The sequence below is a fragment of the Alnus glutinosa genome, chromosome 2 (genome assembly GCF_958979055.1).
Source record: "Alnus glutinosa chromosome 2, dhAlnGlut1.1, whole genome shotgun sequence".
In the NCBI taxonomy this organism is placed as follows: Eukaryota; Viridiplantae; Streptophyta; class Magnoliopsida; order Fagales; family Betulaceae; genus Alnus; species Alnus glutinosa.
The window spans coordinates 706239-725476 of NC_084887.1; the positions used below are offsets into that span (position 1 = coordinate 706239).

The following is a 19238-nucleotide window of genomic DNA, read 5'->3' on the forward strand; positions in this document are numbered from 1 at the left end:
GGTGGCCGCGCGGCCACCCCCAGGGCCTGGGGTGGCCTTCGGGCATACCTTAGATCCATCTAAGGGTGGCCCGAAAGCCACCCCCAGACCCCGGGGGTGGCTGCGCGGCCACTCCCGGCCTCTGTGGAGTGGCCGCGCGGCCCGCTGGCGGCGGCTTTCCGGCCTGGGGCTGCGGATTTGGGGCGGTGATGGTGCTCTTCCGGTTGGGCAGCAGCATTTCATTTTTTGAGTTTTAGCTGACTTGTCGATTTCTTATTGGTTGGCAAAATACCCTTCCTTTCTGCCACGACCGAACAGAAGTTATTTCCTTCAAGTTTTTCTAACATTTCATTTTCAATTGAGAATATGACTAACATTTCACTTTCTTGTGACATTTTTATCTTAGCCCTTAAGTAATATTTTATCAATAAAATAAATTTAAAAAATAGAACAATAAAATCTGATTTGTCAAAGAAATTATTTGGAATTCACTCTATGATAGGATTGTCAAACACTTTCAACCTCCACAAGGAAAGATAAATTAGTTCTTCTTAATTATAATTTTTTTTTTCCTAAAATCAAATAAAAAAAATTAATGTAAGTGATTGATTGAGTTTTTGGTAACTAACAAATTTTATTTTATTTTATTTTTTTATCATTGATCAGCTATGGAATGATTTTAATTCCTTGAATGGTGAGTTGTTGGAAAATAATGAAATTATAGAAGAATAGAATAATTCAAATTTGAATAAGACTTGATTAGGGAAATAAAGAAAAAAAAAATTGGAAACATATAGAGAGAAGAGTTTATAATTGAATAAAATATTTTGAAAAACTTTTCTTCTTCTTCGCATTTAATTTTTTTTCCCCGGTTTTATTTTGAACGTTGGACTTGTGTAGCATAATTTCTATCTTTTTAACATTTAAAATAAAGAGACATAATACATACATATATATTTTTTGCACATCTCATAAATAAATTATATATTATTAACACTAAATGTTAAAACAATACATATCTTTTGCTGCTCAATGCTCATCCAAAAAATAAAAAAATAAAAATGAAAAAAAGGCTCATACCATCGTAAGGCCCAAAAAATTTCTATCCACAACGTAATTGAATAGATTATTATTTTTATTATCTCTATTATTCTCAAGAATATAACATTCAAAGTTGAAGAATGAGTTTTATTCAAGAATGTTTTTAATATTATTTAATAATACTATCAATTTTTTAAGACTTATTTTGAAAATGGAATGTCGAAGAATTAAATGATATTAATGTTTTTTTAATTACTTATTACTCTATAATCAAGAACCTTAATTAAAAAAATATTGACTATAATTAAGCCTTTACATGCATATTTTCTTTTCCCTTGAGTAATTTCTTGGAAGTTACAAATTGGAATGCAGTGCAGTGCGTCTATATAAATTATATATAGACGACCTATTCAATTCAAATGTGTCCAGTCCCAGAGGAAGACCGACGACCCATTCAACTCGAAGTCCCAAACAAGTTAAGAGTACTGGCCGGGCGCGCGCACCGAAGCTGTCCTCCGGTTTCTGAGTTCCGACCGAAAAACGAAGGTAATTTAAATGTCTGTCAAAGCCAAAGAAATCGATATATATATATATATATATATATATATATAATGCAGATGATCAGGTTAAGATCTCATGTACATGTTTTAGCTAATTACAACAGTACCTTTCTGGGATCTTTATTGGGACCGCTAGCCCTTCCGATTCCAAACAGGCCTAGTACGTACTCTTGGTATATCATATCATCCTCATCCTCCCTCAGGTCCGATCCTCAGACTGTCAGACATGTCATTAATTAGGCGGTTGCATGTTTGGGTTGTTGACCTTTTTTTTTGCCGGCCAGATCGATGTTAACGTTGCCGGCCAATAATAATGGATCCGGCTTCGATCTGTGCTGTAATGGAAACTACAGCACGGATACTATAAAAATATTGAAAGGTTTAATCACATTTCTTTTAAGTCACAGGTCGTCGTTTTGTTATCCGAAGTCTTCTTCTTTTGTTTTTTACCCAAAGTCTTCTTCTTCCTTTAGGGCACTTACAGAGAAGACACATTCTCCTTCTCTCTTTCACGTGTCTTTTGACTCTTTTTCTCCGACTCTTCCCCTCTCAAATGTCCTTCCCTCCTCAAACAAGAAGCCACTTACCCTTCCTTCTCCAGCAAAAAAAATATGCTTCTATGAAATTTCAAGAGGAAACTTTAGAGCAATAAATCAGTAAGGGACTTTATGGATTTGAGTTAGTTTTCTCTCTCTATCTCTTTTTTTTTTTTTTGATGAATAAGTGAATTTTACTAACCAAAAAAACAGAGTACAAACAAAAGGTCTAAACCGACCAAACAAAAAAGCAACAAACACCAACTGGGTTGAGAATTTGAATACTTCTCTCTCTATCCCTCTCTGAAATTCCCTCACCTGAGCACTCTTTGAAGAAAGATCTGCTGTAAAAATAACAACGGTCCAGATACCAATCGATTATATCAGTTGTGCATATATATATATGATTGGTAGCTTTTTTAATCGTTCGATCAGGTGGCAGATTCCCTTTCTTTTTGATAAGAACCGTGTCGGTTCCAACAAGTTCCATATCAGCAAGGAAGCCTGTAATAATGGAGGAAAATAGAGTTCAACTACTAAGCTCAGATGATGATCATTATGGAGGAGTTCGTGTAAACATGAAGGATCCTATGGATTCTAACGCCTTTTCTACTTCGCTTCAAGCTTCAATATCACAATGGAAGCAACAGGTACGTAGTATATATATATTTTAATCTTATCGGCGTAATTAAAATTTTTATTATTATTATTGTTGTTGAAAAATAATTTCAGTTAGATTTTTTTTTTTTTTTTTTTTTTTTTTTTTTTTTTTTTTTTTGTATTTTGCTTATACGAAAAATCATCAAACATTTTTTTTTCTTTTTATATTTTTATCCAATCATATTAATCTATAAATATCAACTTTTATTCCCAATACGAAATTATTAATATAACACAACTAAAATATCAACTTAAAAAATTATGTTTAATTTAAATATACATATATTAACTAATAATGATAGTATATTTTCAAGTTGAGAGAGCCATAAAATAAATAACATCCAACAATACATTTAAACTTCCAATAAACGTATTGCATTGCTATTTTTGTTTGTTTATTTGCAACTCTGAAAATTGTTCGAATCTTTTTTTTCGACGTTTGGCTCATATAGAAAATTGTCAAATATTTCTTATATTTTTATATAATTTGAGAAGCTACGAGAAAGAGAGAGACGACAAAGAAGATATGCGGAGGAAGAGAGTGTGTGAGAATATAAGACCTTCGATGGTGGGATTGGAATATAGTACAATTGGCTGTAAGGGTGTACAAGCGGGACAGTTATTAATCGCTAAATGTATAATTGCAACTGGATAACTGCTTGGACCGGTTGCGGTTATCGGTTATGAGGATTGAGGAAAGCAGTTAATAATTGGATAACCAATAACCGATTTTATAATTTTTTTTGTCACACATATATAGCTAATTAAAGGAAGTACAATTGAAAGATTAAGGGGGTGCTCGGTAAAAATTGTTAAGTTAATTTTTTTTTTGAGTAGTAGTAACTAGTAAAAAGTGATTGATGTGATATAAAGTAGAAATAATTTGTAAGAAAAAGTAGAAAAAACAATTTGTATTGTAGTGATTTTTTTTATTTGAATAATAATAAAAAATTATTTATGTAATATAAAAAGTGAAAAAAGTTAATATGTTTTGAAGCTGATTATTTTTTAGAAAAGTGAAAATAGAAGGGAATGACAAACACCCCGGCCCCTTAAATGCTAGAAAGTTTTGTTAGAACTATTTTGTTTTAAATAACTATTATGTTCATTCTCTAAGATGCAAAGCTTGCCTATCTGGCTATGTGGCTGCCATCCATGATCCTTATTTTTCGTGCTTATATGACTACAGATTGGATGTCATTAATAGGTGCTTCTCTCAAAGAACCATTGAAGAAATTTTATCTGCCCTCGTGGTGAATTATTATTATTAGATAAAACTTCACTTACTATTTCTGATTTTTCATTACTTTTATAATTATAGTCTTAAATTTTAAAAGTGTCAATTTAGCATATTTATTTTTTAAATTTTTTTTGAAAAAATTACAATTTAACCCCCCAAACTACCAACCATTCTACGGATAGCTTCCTTAACTACTAACACTTGGATTCTGGCCCTCCAAAATACCAAAACATTTGAAAAAGACCAATTTTTGCAAAATATAACCATAATACCCCTGCCATGTGTCATTTTTCAATTAAAAAAATTAAAATAAAATAAAACTAAAATTTATTTTTTAAATAGAGAATAATCTCAGTCGATTAAAATTTTATTTTACATTTTTTTTAATCTTTTCTCGAAATAAAAATATTAACTCATTTTTTTTTAAAAAAAATATTGAGGGTGGCCTGGGCAAACAATATTTTTTTAAAAAATAAAAAATAAAAAAATAGTTTTTTTTGTTTTTTTTTTAAAAAAAATTAATTGAAAAATGACACGTGGCATGGGTATTATGGGCATATTTCACCAAAATTTACATTTTCAAAGGTTTTGATAGTTTGGGGGGCCAGAGTCTAAGCATTGGTAGTTCGGGGGCCATCCGTAGAATGACTAGTAGTTTGAGGAGCTAAATTATTATTTTACCTTTTCTTTCTTTCTTTCTGTTTTTTTTTTTTTTTTTTTCATTTCACTATTCCGTTAAATCTTATCAAAATTTTCAAAATAATTTTTTTTTTTGTTAAAAAAAAAAAAACTCAAAGATTAATCAAGCATGTGTACTTTTTCAAATTTCATTAAATCTTGACCAACGCGTAAATCCCTGTAATATTTTTGATACCCTGCCGTTAGGATTTAAAGAAAAATTCTAATAGATGTAGGGTTAAATTGAAAATAAAAAATAAAATTAAAAGATGAATACTTATACTAAATTGACATTCTTGAAAATTAATGGATATAATTGCAAAAGTGAAAAAAAAAAAAAAAAAAAAAAAAGAGAATAATTAAAGTTTTCGCTTATTATTATGTTTAGAAGAGCATTTTCTTATCATTATTAAGTAAAATGGGCATTATGTCCTAGCATATGCAATTCATTAAAATGGGCATTAATTAGGTCCTACCGTCCTAGCATGCAATTCATTAAAATGGGGATTAGGTCCTAGTGGTGATGTTTACGGACATTTAAAATGAGCATTAGGTCCTAGCATATGCAATTCATTAAATTAGCCAATTACAAAATAACTAGAATAATGCAACAATTTATGGCTTAAAAAAAAGAAAAAAAGAAAAAAGAAGAAGAAGGATGTTTTGAATTTTTATTAATTAAAAGAGGCTATTGGTTAATAATGGATTTTCAATAATTATATGTTGTCTTTAACTGCAATCGACCTATCGGTTGATGTTATTTAAAAATGAATAATCGCAAAAATTGATTGATGTTGTGATTAGGAAGGAATAATCGCAACCGCTTATGCACTCCTAATTAGTTATCTATATTACTTGCTATTAGGACAAACAGTTATTAGAGTGCTCTTGTGGGGTCTACATGCCGATCATGTATTTGAACAGCACGAGACCTGTTCGAATAGGTGGGCTTCATAAGGGTTATCTCATAATTACCTACCCAAAAGTGTAGGAAAGTGACAAAAAATGATTTACGCACACTGGTGAAAAACGTAATTCATTTTATGCCTGGCAAAAGCTACTTTTCTTGGTCAACAAAAAATATCATCGTGTTGAACAATATTTTACGTCACGCCAAACTCTAAAAAAAAAAATAAGAAAACCTCTTTTCCATAAAATATTTTGTTATGAATTTGGAATATAATTTGCAGGGGAAGAAGGGTGTATTAGATTTATTTTTCACATGTACATGTGACCTTTTTGTACACGTGCTTAATTCTGTTTAGCATAGATCAACAGCTGTTAGTTAGCATAGACAGTTAGCGTACTTGCTCAGAACAGAAACAAGTACGCTAACAATATTGAATTTCTGTTATTGAATGATTGATGAAGAACAGAAACAAACAGATGCTAGGAATTGTACGAGAGAGAGAGAAAAATGAGAGAAGAGGAATCCTCTGTTTTCTGTATTAATCAAAAGTAAGTGTAAAGTTACAAGAATCTGCAGAATATATATTATATTACAAAGCTTGCTGAGCAAGTACGCTAACTGTCTATGCTAACTAACAGCTGTTGATCTATGCTAAACAGAATTAAGCACGTGTACAAAAAGGTCACATGTACATGTGAAAAATAAATCTAATACTCCCCCTCAAGATGGACAATGAATATCCATAATGTTCATCTTGGACAAAAGAGAATGGAAAGGAACAGCTCCAAGAGACTTAGTAAAGAGGTCTGCAAGCTGATTTGCAGAAGAAACATGGAGAGTCCGAATCACACCCTTTTCAATTCGTTCACGCACAATATGACAATCTATTTCAATGTGTTTCGTGCGTTCGTGGTAGACAGGATTTGCGGCTATATGGATGGCAGCCTTGCTGTCACAAAAAAGGAGAGCAGCAGAAGAATGATCAATCTGAAGGTCCTTAAGAAGACTACATAGCCATGTAATCTCACAAGAAACGGCAGCCATAGATCGGTATTCAGCTTCAGCTGAGGATCGAGAGACCGTGTGTTGCTTCTTAGATTTCCAAGAGATTAAGGAAGAGCCTAAGAAGACACAAAAACCAGTAACTGAGCGCCTAGTGTCAGGACATCCGGCCCAGTCGGAATCACAAAAAGCTTTAATGTGACAAGTAGAAGATGCTGGAAAGAAGAGGCCTTGACCAGGAGCAGACTTAACATATCTTAAAACTCGAAGAGCTGCTGCCATATGCGGTTGTCTGGGAGATTGCATAAACTGGCTGAGAGTATGTACAGAATATGTCAAGTCTGGTCGAGTAGTGGTGAGGTACAAAAGACGACCAATTAATCTTCTATAGACAGTTGGATCTTCAAGTAATTCACCTTCATGAGCAGAAAATTTCGCATTCGGCTCCATGGGGAATTTAGCTGGTTTAACAGCTAACTGTCCTGCATCTGAAAGAATTTCAAGAGCAAATTTCCTTTGGCAAAGAGCAATGCCAGTACTGTTGCGGGCAATCTCAAGCCCAAGAAAAAATTTGAGAGGTCCCAAGTCTTTAAGCTTGAACCGAGTATTGAGAAAGACAATGAAATCTTGAATGACTTGAGAATCACTGCTAGCCAATACTATATCATCAACATATAACAATAAGGCAATAAAAGAAGAACCAAACTTCTTAGTAAACAATGAATAATCTGCCTTAGATTGAATGAAACCATGTTGAACTAGAGTGGTTGAGAACTTAGAAAACCATTGCCGAGATGCTTGCTTCAAACCATAAAGGGACTTATTTAATTTGCATACCCGAGTCTCCCCCTTGCTAGCAAAACCAAGAGGCAATTGCATGTAAACTTCTTCATCCAACTCTCCATGCAGAAATGCATTGTTCACATCGAGTTGATGAAGCTTCCAATTATGAATAGCAGCCAAAGCAAGAAGACACCGAATAGTAGTCATCTTAGCAACTGGCGAAAAAGTCTCAAAATAATCCAATCCTTCACATTGAGTGAAACCCTTTGCAACTAGACGGGCTTTACACCGTTCAATCGATCCATCTGCTCGATGCTTGATCTTGTACACCCATTTACAACCAATGGGTGTTTTTCCGGGAGGCAAATGAGTAAGAGTCCAAGTTTGATTAGACTCTAAAGCATCTATTTCAGATTTCATGGCTTCACGCCAACAAGCATGCTTGACAGCTTGATGAAAGAATTGAGGCTCAATGGAAGTGGAAATTGAAAGAGCAAAGTGTTTATGAGATGGTGATAATCGAGAGTATGATAAAACAGATGAAAGGCTATGAGGAATACCTGAATCGGGCAGATCTGCAGTCAAAGAAGAAGATGGCTGGGTAGTAAAGTGAGAAGAGTCCACCAATTGACAGTGATAGTCATGTAAATAAGTTGGTTGCTGTCTAACTCTGGAAGATTTTCGAGTAGGAATTACAGGAACATCAGAATGAGAAAGAGAAGAATCATCAATATCAGAAACAGAAACAAGATTAGGAGGATTAACAGAAACAGGAACTGAACTAGTATGATTATCACTACTAGAAGTAGTAACTATAGGAGAATGAATGAGAGGATCACAAGTAGAATCAGAAATGGAAAAAGGTAAGACAGAATTATTTATAAGAGAAGAATTATTAGAAACAGGAGGATAAGTGGTTGTTTTGTAAGGAAAAATATCCTCATGAAAAATAACATCTCGGGAGACAAGAATTGATTTGCTATGAAGATCAAAAACCTTGTAACCCTTGATACCACAAGGATAACCAATGAAGATACATGGTTTGGCCCGAGAGGCAAACTTAGTACGGTGATGAGATAAAGTGGAAACAAAACAAAGACAACCGAATACCCGAAAGTGTGAAAAAGAAGGAGGGCTATGAAATAATTTTTCAAAAGGAGAAATATTAGATAAAATTGGTGTGGGGATTCGGTTTATGATGTGAACAGCAGATAGGACACACTCACCCCAAAAAGACAAAGGCAAATGTGCTTGAAAACGTAAGGAGCGAGCAACATTCAAAATGTGTTGGTGTTTCCTCTCAACAACAGAATTTTGTTGAGGTGTTTCAACACAACTCAACTGATGGATTACTCCGTTGGAGTTAAAAAATTCTGTCATTTGAAATTCAATACCATTATCACTACGAATGCATTTGATTTTACATTGAAACTGAGTATCAACATATTGAAAAAAAAGAGCAAAGCAAAGAACGAGTTTGGCCTTTATTATTCATCAAATGTAACCATGTAAATCGAGTAAAATCATCTACAATGGTAAGAAAGTACTTAGCACCTGTAAGAGATGCTGTAGAAAAAGGGCCCCAAATGTCACAATGTACAATTTCAAAAGGGTGACTGGAAACAGAATTACTAATAGGAAAAGGTAAACGGTGTTGCTTAGCTAAAGGACAAGTAAGACAACACTTATTTGAATCAAAAGAAATCTGAGAATTTTGGCTACTAAGGAGCTTCAGACGAGCATCCGAGAGATGACCTAGCCGAGAATGCCATGTGCTAGGAGAAACCGTATGAGCAGAAAAACTGTGAATTGGCACAATTGGCACAATGTTAGAGGATGTTACAAAATTGTTACAAAAAGGAACATGATTACACTGTAAATGAAACAGACCTCCAAACTCCCTACCCACTCCAATCGTCTTCCATGTCTGTAGATGCTGAATATAGCAAATGTTAGCAAGAAAAATTATGCAGCAGGATATATTTTTGGTGAGCTTGCTAACTGATACAAGATTGAAAGAGAATGAAGGAACACAAAGGACATTAGTCAAGGTAAGGGTGGAAGAAACTTTAACAGTTCCAATGTGGGTGACGGTAGCAAAATTTCCATTTGGCAATTTTACTAATTTGGAAATAGATGCAATGTGGGTGGTAAAATATGATGTGGAACAAACCATATGGTCGGTTGCTCCTGTATCTAGAATCCAGGGGCAATTTTTAGATGTTGAGGCTTTATGAAATGTGGAAACTGAAGAAAAAACAGAATGTGTGAAATGAGGAGTAGAATGAGGCATAAAGAAAGAATTACCTGACATGTTGGCTATGAGTTTCTGAGATTGACCTACTTGATTGGCTGAACTAATCTCAGAATTAGGTGTGATGAGAGCCATGATCCTCTGATACTGTTCTGAAGTGAAAGGCAATGAAGAGACCTCTTGGATACCAAAATCTGAAACTTGATTGGCAGAAAGGTCTTCAGCAGCCTTTCCTTTGGTAAATTTGAAGCCAGGGGGAAACCCATGCAGCCTATAACATTTCTCTGCCGTGTGACCAGAAATTCCACAGTGGCTGCATGTTGGCTTATCTTTACGATAAGAGGTGTTTTTATTAAAACGACCTCGTGGTGTTGAATTTCCAGATGTAGTCACAACTGACTTGGTGAGCAAAGCAGCAGAATTCTGATTAAGAGAAGTAACAGAATTCGAAATCTCCTTCTGTCTTTCTTCTTGAATTACTAGTGAAAACACCTTGTTGATAGGTGGAAGAGGATTAAGCATCAAAATCTGACCTCTAGCCTGAGCATAGGATTCATTTAATCCCATCAAGAATTGCATCACATATTCTTGTTGCTGGTAGTCATTATGGATCTTCATTGTACCACACGTACATGGTGGTAAAGGCTTGTAATTGAGTAGTTCATCCCATAATCCCTTGAGGATGGTGAAATAGCTACTCACAGAAAGATTATCTTGTCTCAAGTCAGAAATGGACTTTTGAATCTGAAAGATTCTAGGTCCATTCTGTTGTGAGAAACGATCCCTAAGATCGGTCCACATTGCCTCAGCGGTATCAACACAAATGATACTAACTCCAATTTCCTTAGAAACAGAATTAATGATCCAAGAAAGTACCATGTTGTTGCATCGCGTCCATGGCAAGAAATCTGGACTGGAAGGGTCGGGCTTTGGCAAACCTCCATTGATGAAAAGAACCTTGTTCTTCACAGTCAGTGCCATGAGCATTGATCGACTCCAAGTGTAATAATTGTCTCCAGTCAATGATTGAGAAACAAGAGGAATTCCTGGATTATCTCCGTTGTGGAGATACAATGGATTAGAAGAATCCATCGCTGAAGAAGATGAAGTGAGAGATAGGTTTTCCATAAAAAAAAATGATGAAGAACAGAGAAGAATCAAGAAAAAAAAACTTGATTTGAAAGGAACAATCACGAAAGAAAAATCACGAAAGCTCTGATACCATATTGAATTTCTGTTATTGAATGATTGATGAAGAACAGAAACAAACAGATGCTAGGAATTGTACGAGAGAGAGAGAAAAATGAGAGAAGAGGAATCCTCTGTTTTCTGTATTAATCAAAAGTAAGTGTAAAGTTACAAGAATCTGCAGAATATATATTATATTACAAAGCTTGCTGAGCAAGTACGCTAACTGTCTATGCTAACTAACAGCTGTTGATCTATGCTAAACAGAATTAAGCACGTGTACAAAAAGGTCACATGTACATGTGAAAAATAAATCTAATAGGGTGTCTGGATCAAATTGCCCATCGAACAAGTAAATCTTGTTGAAGCTGCAGTTAAGGTAAACACACTTCCAACTAAGACCAGATGCTGGGTTAGCTTCAGAAAAGCTTACTTTGAATGTGAAACTGTACGTGTAGTTATGGGTGTACAGTCTTTCCGAATCCCGCTTCATAATCTTGTTCTGCTAATTTTACAGGAAGGATTTCGGTATCACCATGCTGAAGCAGATTTCTTAATGCTTGTATATTGGATTCCTGAAACTACTGATACTCTTCCTGCAAATGCTTCACATCGAGTGGGTATTGGTGCTTTTGTCCTGAACAGTCAGAGACAGGTATTTCCCACAGTTTTCGTACGTATTAAACCCACCATTTGAGTATTCACTATGAAAGTTGTGAATTTCAACTATTGACTTTCCTTCATATCCCGAATGCCACCATCTTTATCACCATAACATGATAATTGGCATGAATTTGTGCTGTATTTCTCACTGCATCAAAATGTACATCAAGTGTTCTATATTTATACCCAAAGAGAAGACCTTTAACATAGAAGATAGAAAAGGAAACTTAATATCCTGTTGTAATGCAATTGCTTTGTGGAGGAGCGCGCATCAGTATCAGAGGGTGAGTTGGTGATAACGGTTGAATCTTGATTGCTGGAGTTAGTGAGAATGGTTGAGGAGTGATTGCTCGAGGCATTCACGCTAACAAGCATCAACATATTCCGTGCCACATTATACCTTTGCCATCACCAAATCTCTATCAATAATAATTGTTAAAATATTAATTAATTGATTAAATTCACATCTTCCTTTCAGTTTAAGCTTTTGGGATAAGTGATTATTTAAGGCGGTATCCCAAAAACTTAAGCTAATATGAAGAAGTAAATTTAATAATTTAATTAATACTTTAATACTCCCTCTCACGAGTGGGATCAAACAACACGTAAACTATTTTAATTGAAATGAGGGGTAAATAATAGAGACAAGGTTTTAACTTATGATCTTTGTTCTGATACCATATTAAATCATCATTTATCCTAAAATTTCAAGCCGATATGTACATGTGAATTTAATTAATACTTTAACAGTAATACATCACCACCGTTATCATCATTAGGGGTGTAAACGAGCCGATCCTGAGCGGGTATTGGCTGTTCGGGATCGGCTCGTTTATGTAACAGTGAAGCTCGAGCTCGAGCTCGAGCTCGAGACGAGCCTAATTTTGGTGTGCGAGATCGGCTCGCTAAGAAAGAATTACTGATCGAGCTCGAGCTCGAGCTCGATCATTTTGGTCGATTCCGAGCTCGAGTACTCGGCTCGAGCTCGACTGGAGTGAAAAAAATCCTAGCACAAACAAGTAGATCGAGAACCTTAAAATCAAAACCAATCTACCAACAAATCCGACTTAAAAAAATAAAAAATAAAAAATTAACCAACAAATTTCACACACAAAATCCAGAAAAGCAAATGACAGGAAAGTAGAAAACAAACCAGTTGGAACGGAGTTGAAGCTAGAAGCGCCATTCTCAATCTTAAAAGCTTGGAAATAAATGATTTTGGAGCAAGTCCTTTTTCAGAGTTGTGGATCGTTGTAGCTGAGATTCATGAGTCATACCGAGATTTTGTTAGTTTTTCAGGTGATTTTGTCAAATCGTTAAAACTTGAAAGCAAAAAAATAAGCAAGAGAGGTTGAAGAAGATGCACCTTGAACTTGAAGGAAAGACGAGACAATGTCGACCATGATAAAATTTTTCGTTGAGGGGTAAATGTGAAGAGTCAGTAGAGAGAAAATGCGAGATTTGTTGAGGAGAAATTTGGAATAAAAGTGGCTGATGGAGTTTGGAGGGAAATGTTTACGTTAGGCATCATTATTACAAGTGATAGGCGCACTGCTCAAAACATATCTTCACGTTTTTTTCCTTGACACGCGGATGATTGTGTACAAAAGACTATCCAACGCCCAGACTTTTTGACAGATAGCCTGTCCTTTTTTTGAGCGTGTTGAACAAGCTTGGAGAACTTGCTTGTTCTCGTGTTTTCACTTCCCATTTTACCACTGCAATGATGAAAAATCATCCGCCTTTACCCTTAAAGACCTGCAGCTTTGATTTTTATGTTTGCCAGGGGTAAAATTGAAAGTGAAAATAGGAGAACAAGCAAGCTTGTTCAACACGCTCAAACCGAGAGACAGGCCGAGCCTGCTGCCTGGGCGCTGGACAGTCTTCGTACAAGATGCAGGAGAGATCTTGGGGGAGGGAGGGGGAAAAGACAAGATAGCCAAGACAGACAAGACAGCCAATACGGTGAAGCCGATGTCGGCTTCTTCAAGAAGCTTCAGTTGATTGAATTCCTATTTTACCCTCCACTCAAAAACAACACCCCTGAAAAAAAAAAAAAAAAAAATCATGCACAGTGCCTAAACCCCTTACTCCCCAAAAAATCCGAAATCTCTTGTACCTGACTGTGCATGAAATATTTTTTTGAAGCGTTGCTTTTGGATATTTTTATTATTTTTTATTTTTTCATGGGTTGTATTTAATGTTTTGACAATGAAACCGTGAATTGATTTCAAGCCCATATTAAAAAGTAAAAAACTTTATTAAAAGTTAGTCCAGATTTGAGGTTAGATGTCAAAAATCATCATTATTATTATTATTTTATAAATTTAACTATAGTTCAATTAAATTATTATTTTTCATAATTTCATACAACTATAATTATATATAAAAACTATATATATTTATAAACAATTAAATATAAAATATCTACGGATATAAATAAAGAATAAATAATCATATTTACAGTGTATTTGAAAAGTCATTAGTTAAAATAGAAAAATAATTTTTAATTAACTATTTTAAATAAAAATATATAAAGGTCATTTGAAATTTTAAAATAATATAACAATAAATTCACCATTTATAGGCACTGTGCATGGAATAGTTTTTTTGCAAGAGTGTTGTTTTTGGGTTGGGGGCAAAATGGGAATTCAATAATTTGAAGCTTTTTGAAGAAGCCAACAGCTGCTGCAATTATTGAATCTTTTTGAAGAAGCCAACAGCTGCTGCACCGTACTGACAGGGCAGAGTGCGAAAGTGGGAGTGCGAAAGTGGGAGAGGGGAGGGGAAGTAGGTTAGTAAACAGGGCCCTTGTTTGACTTGACAAAGGACAATCTTTTTATCATTCATTAGAAAGAAAAAAAAAAAAAAAAACAAAACCAAAAAAAAAAAAAGAAAAAAAAAAAGAAGGAGAAACACGTTTTCCTTTAAATCAAGAGTTTAGATGTGAATTGTTTTTTTGTTTTTATTTATATTAGTTGAAAGGTGGGTCAGAGAAGTTAAAAAAGAAATATGTTGTTATAGTACACGGTCATAGTAATATAAAGGAAAATGTTTTATTTATATATATATATAAAGGGGAGTGTTTGAAGGGATGGTAAGTGTATAGTCTGTAACTGAGTAATTTTTTTTTATCATTTTCCTAATATAATACTCTCTTTACACAAGACAATGAGAAATGTAATACTAGACATATCTTTCTTCTTTTTCTTTTTTATCTTTTTTTTTTTTTTAAAAAAAAGTTCTTAACAGACTAAGACTTAGGTTAAGTTAAATAGGAAATTATGAATAGGTGAGACTTGTCTAAATGACTAAGAGCATTTTTAAAGTCTTATGTAAATTTTTATATAAAATAGCTAACTAAATCTCAATTTAAAATAGCTAATTAAATCTCACTTTATCTAGTTTAACTAATAACTTTTAAAAGCATCATACATCCGATTATCTATTTTTAATTTTATTTATTTCTTTATTCTTTTTTTATAATGATAATACTTTTTTTTAAAGTCGATTGATAATACTAATTAGATCATATCTAACGACTAACAATTATATAGCACAATGTTAAATAATATGATCTAAATTATAATGAATAATTCATAACTTGTGAATTGTGATTATAATTAATATATAAGTAATTTCAATTCTAATAACTTAATTTGGAATTGTATAAATCACATTATTATTATATATGAATAATATGATTAAGTTTCATAAGTGTCATTATATCATATGAATAATGTGAATTCATACTTGCCGTAACTTACATATGTAATTTATATACATAGTCACTGCAACTAAATATTACTAATAATTATTAAATATTTAAAATCATAAATCATACTTATTAAGTGTATGAGTGTATCTAAATACTAAACTATTATATTAATATGAATTTGTATACTATACTCAATATCATATATGACACTATGTAGCTATAATTATATATGTTACTAATATGTATATATATTTATGATTATGAATTATGAATCGTATCATATCATTTGATTTATGAGATTATCTATGAATCTATAATAAGTAATTAAGTATGATCATTATAAATTTATGACGCATAAATTATAATTATCAAATTTATCATAATTCATAACTACCTACTAATAATACTAATATTATATGATCATATGATTTAAGTATTATCATATGATAGTATATTTAACATATTAACATGATCTAACAATCCGTATGTAATGATTATTAAATAGTTAATGATAATACTCATAACATATAATAAGGTAATTGCATATTTTATATTTACATGTCATATGGTAGTATGGAACAATGTTATATTATTATATGATCATATAGTCTTATAAATTATAATCCTATTATATTACATGAATAATTTGATTAAGTATTTGGATTGTCATTATATCCTATGACTAACAATTAATTATTGATATTATTCACTTTTACTATTTATATACATATGACCAATTAATATATATTGATTAATAACTATTGTTATTTATTACTTAATTTATGCTTACATAATACACATAGTATATTATTCATTAATATATATATATATATATATATATATATATATATATATATATATATATATATATATATATATATATATATATATATATATATATATATATATATATATATATATATATATATATATTAACGAGTCGAGCCTTAATAAACGAGTCGATCTTTATACGAGCGAGTTCACGAGCTTTAGTCGAGTCGAGCCGAGTTTATACGAGTTTGCATCATTTAATAATCGAGTTTGATTTTCGTGTTCACGAATAGCTCATTTAATAATCGATTCGAGCACGAGTCGAGTTTATTCGAGCCGATCTCGAGTAAGCTCACGAGTAGCTCAGCTCGTTTACACCCCTAATCATCATGGTTGTCACTACCAAATATTCTTAATTTTTAAATATACTCATCCAAACAATAGCAATTTAAATTCAAGAGTTAAAGATATATTTGGTACTTGTGGTTTAAAAACTTTATTTTTTGGTACCACAGTTTTATTTCGCTTCACAGATGGTACCTGGGTTTTGGGAAAAAACTGACTTGGTACCTCTTGACTGTACATAGGCTTGCATGTGAAAGAGTTTTCAAGTGGCTAGGCTTGCGGCTTCCAAAATCTCAACTATAAATACATATAAATCTATTATTTTCAAAAGTATATGATTTTTACTAGAAAATCTGAAGTAATTCATGTTTTATTAAATAAAGTAACAACTATATCATGGATTATCTATATATGCAAATTACTTAAATTGATTGGTCATTCATATGACTATGACCAAAATGGACACCATAAGATTATCTCAAAGGCAAAAACACAAAAGGGGCTGAACTTCAAATTTTGATCATCATCAGTGTAGTTTGGCCCCCAAAGATAAATTTCTGGCTCTGTGGTCTTCTGGTTTGAAAAGTTGAAAGTAATAATGTTAAATATTGTAAGAAAAGTACACTCTATGGATCAAATGGTTGTTTTCATTTGTGTCTCAATTAAGTACACTCTATGTACACTCATGGTCTTCTGGCTCTTCTTATTTTTTTGTGTGTGGAAAATAAACCTGCTCCAGTGTATTTGGTTTGACAATTTCAATTTCTTTAATACCAGAAATGTTATGGCTTGATATATCTGACTACTGAAATTGATGTTATCGTATGATAGGTGCTTGTAGTTAAGGAGAATAGTGGCAGATTCAAAGGAACAGGTGTTTGGAAGTTCCCTACTGGGGTTGTTAAAGAAGTGAGTACATTATGAGTGCGGTTCTTTATCCAATTCTTTAGAACATCTTAGGAAAGTGTTTCATCTTGAATTGAAATTTTGCATTCACAGGGTGAGGATATTTGTACAGCTGCAGTTAGGGAAGTCAAAGAAGAGACGGGAGTAAGTAATAAGTGTGCAATTGGTTGACTCAAATGAATATGACATTTACATACATGTGGGTTTACACATGCCAATGAAAATCTAAGACCATTCCTTATATTTTGTTTCAGATTGATACAGAATTCGTGAAAGTTTTAGCATTCAGGTACGAAATTTTCTCAGTATTATCCCTCTCACAATGCATTTGCACATATTGTTGTTTTAGATGAGTCAACAGAAAATATTCCCTGTAAAAGCAAGTTTTACTAATGTTGCATTCTGAAGATTTATAGCAACTTGTTACACTAAGCTAGTGTTATTACATTGATAATTTTCAATATAATTTGCATGCTCCTCAATCTCCTTTTTTGATTTTGGTCCTCATTATAGGGAAAACCACAAGGCATTCTTTAGCAAATCAGATTTGTTCTTTGTTTGCATGTTGCAACCACTCTCCTTTGACATCCAGGAGCAGAATCAGGAGATTGAAACAGCCCAGGTACTTTTTTTTTCCCCCAATAACACTACAATGCTTGTTTTGCTTTCATTAAAGTTACATCAACTTGGATTAGGGTTTTGACTTTTGAGTATAAAATTGAATTAGTTTTGTTAATCAAACAGATGTTTGGTAAGTCACACTGTGGAAATAGGCATAAAATGTTTCAAACTTTGTCAATCGATCCTACTAGCTGCTACTACTCCTTGGATTAACTCTTCCAAAATCATACTAGCTGGGTGAAAGACCATGAGCCAAAGTAATCAGTTTGCAGTTCGTATTTGATGAAAGAAATGAATTTAAGGAACAATCAGTTATGTCTAAAGAAATTGTGTCACAGTGTCCGTATTAAGCATTTCAGTAACATGTTTTTCTTCCAGCTTGTGCTGAAGTCAAGGTCTGGTTGATAAGTTCAATTGGGAACTTTTTAACCAGGACTTGAGGATTGATGCTTAGGACTTCTATTGAAGTATTGGAAAAGTAGGGAAGTTTAACTCAAATAGGGCCTCCTAAATTACTGAAATATGAAACAAGGTTTCCTTATGTTCATTTTTTTCTTTTTCTATTCTCTAGTGGATGCCAGTGGAGGACTATGCAGCCCAACCTTTTATCCAAAAACACGAGCTATTCAATTATATTGCCAAGATATGCTTAGCAAAGTCAGATAAGGACTATGCTGGTTTTTCTAGAATATCTGCAGCTGCAGTTTCTGGCAGAACAATCTCCCTGTACGGCAGCAATCTTGGCAATCTGAAAGGTTTGCACCATACTTCTGACAATCAAGCAGTAGAAAGGCTGATGTAACACCAAATAGCTGTGACAATATTGAGGCCTGTCATTCATCCAAAAATAAAAAATAAAAAAATAAGGTCATACTGTATCGAATGTTATACTTCGTCTAGATTTCTTTACCATATGATATGATTATTCCAAAAGGCATATATGTTTGTTATATATGCAATGGGTCTCTGTTAAGACCCATTCTGTGTTTCTTTGTGCCATTTATTTTGCAATGTTCAAAAGGGAGTACTCTGTACCTTAAATTGGAGTCCATGTTGCAGATACAACATATATGAAGTATTCAAAGACAACTCTGCTTTGCACGACTTTAGGATTTTAGGTCAATATTGAGAAATGAGTGATTAATACAAGGAAAAACTTTCAGTTAGAATTGCCAAAGAATCAAATGCATTTATAAAACAATATGGCTTTCTTTATTTGATAGTATATACAAGTAGATAATTTTATTTCAATTAGTGGATCATTTACCCTTTATCCTAACAGTATTTTGATTAGAGAAAGTTTTTAACTAAAAAAAATAAAAAAATAGAGAAACTTATTAGTATCACACCAGGGAATATATCAAGAGTAAGGTTTGTGTCTTG

At 33.1% G+C, this 19238-nt stretch overlaps 1 protein-coding gene across 2 annotated transcripts; it reads left to right on the top strand.

Moving 5' to 3' along the window:
• Positions 1–1411: 1411 nt before the first annotated feature.
• On the top strand, positions 1412–18901 carry LOC133860797 (nudix hydrolase 2-like). Of its 2 annotated transcripts, XM_062296420.1 has the most exons (8): positions 1412–1566; positions 2552–2766; positions 11349–11486; positions 17160–17237; positions 17328–17378; positions 17489–17523; positions 17748–17856; positions 18427–18901. In XM_062296420.1, exons 1-8 carry the CDS (start codon positions 1440–1442, stop codon positions 18655–18657), a joined length of 984 nt encoding a protein of 327 aa, XP_062152404.1. In that variant the 5' UTR covers positions 1412–1439; the 3' UTR covers positions 18658–18901. The 2 variants fall into 2 exon arrangements, with proteins under 2 accessions (XP_062152404.1, XP_062152405.1); XM_062296421.1 differs by lacking the exon at positions 11349–11486.
• The last annotated feature ends 337 nt before the right edge of the window (positions 18902–19238 follow it).

Excerpts from the sequence above, each read along its gene's own strand:
- LOC133860797 (XM_062296420.1), top strand. The coding sequence starts at position 1,440 with ATGTGTCCAGTCCCAGAGGAAGACCGACGACCCATTCAACTCGAAGTC. Across the intron at positions 11,487-17,159 it reads TCCTGAACAGTCAGAGACAG|GTGCTTGTAGTTAAGGAGAA; the intron begins GTATTTCCCACA and ends ATCGTATGATAG. Across the intron at positions 17,379-17,488 it reads AAGTCAAAGAAGAGACGGGA|ATTGATACAGAATTCGTGAA; the intron begins GTAAGTAATAAG and ends ATTTTGTTTCAG.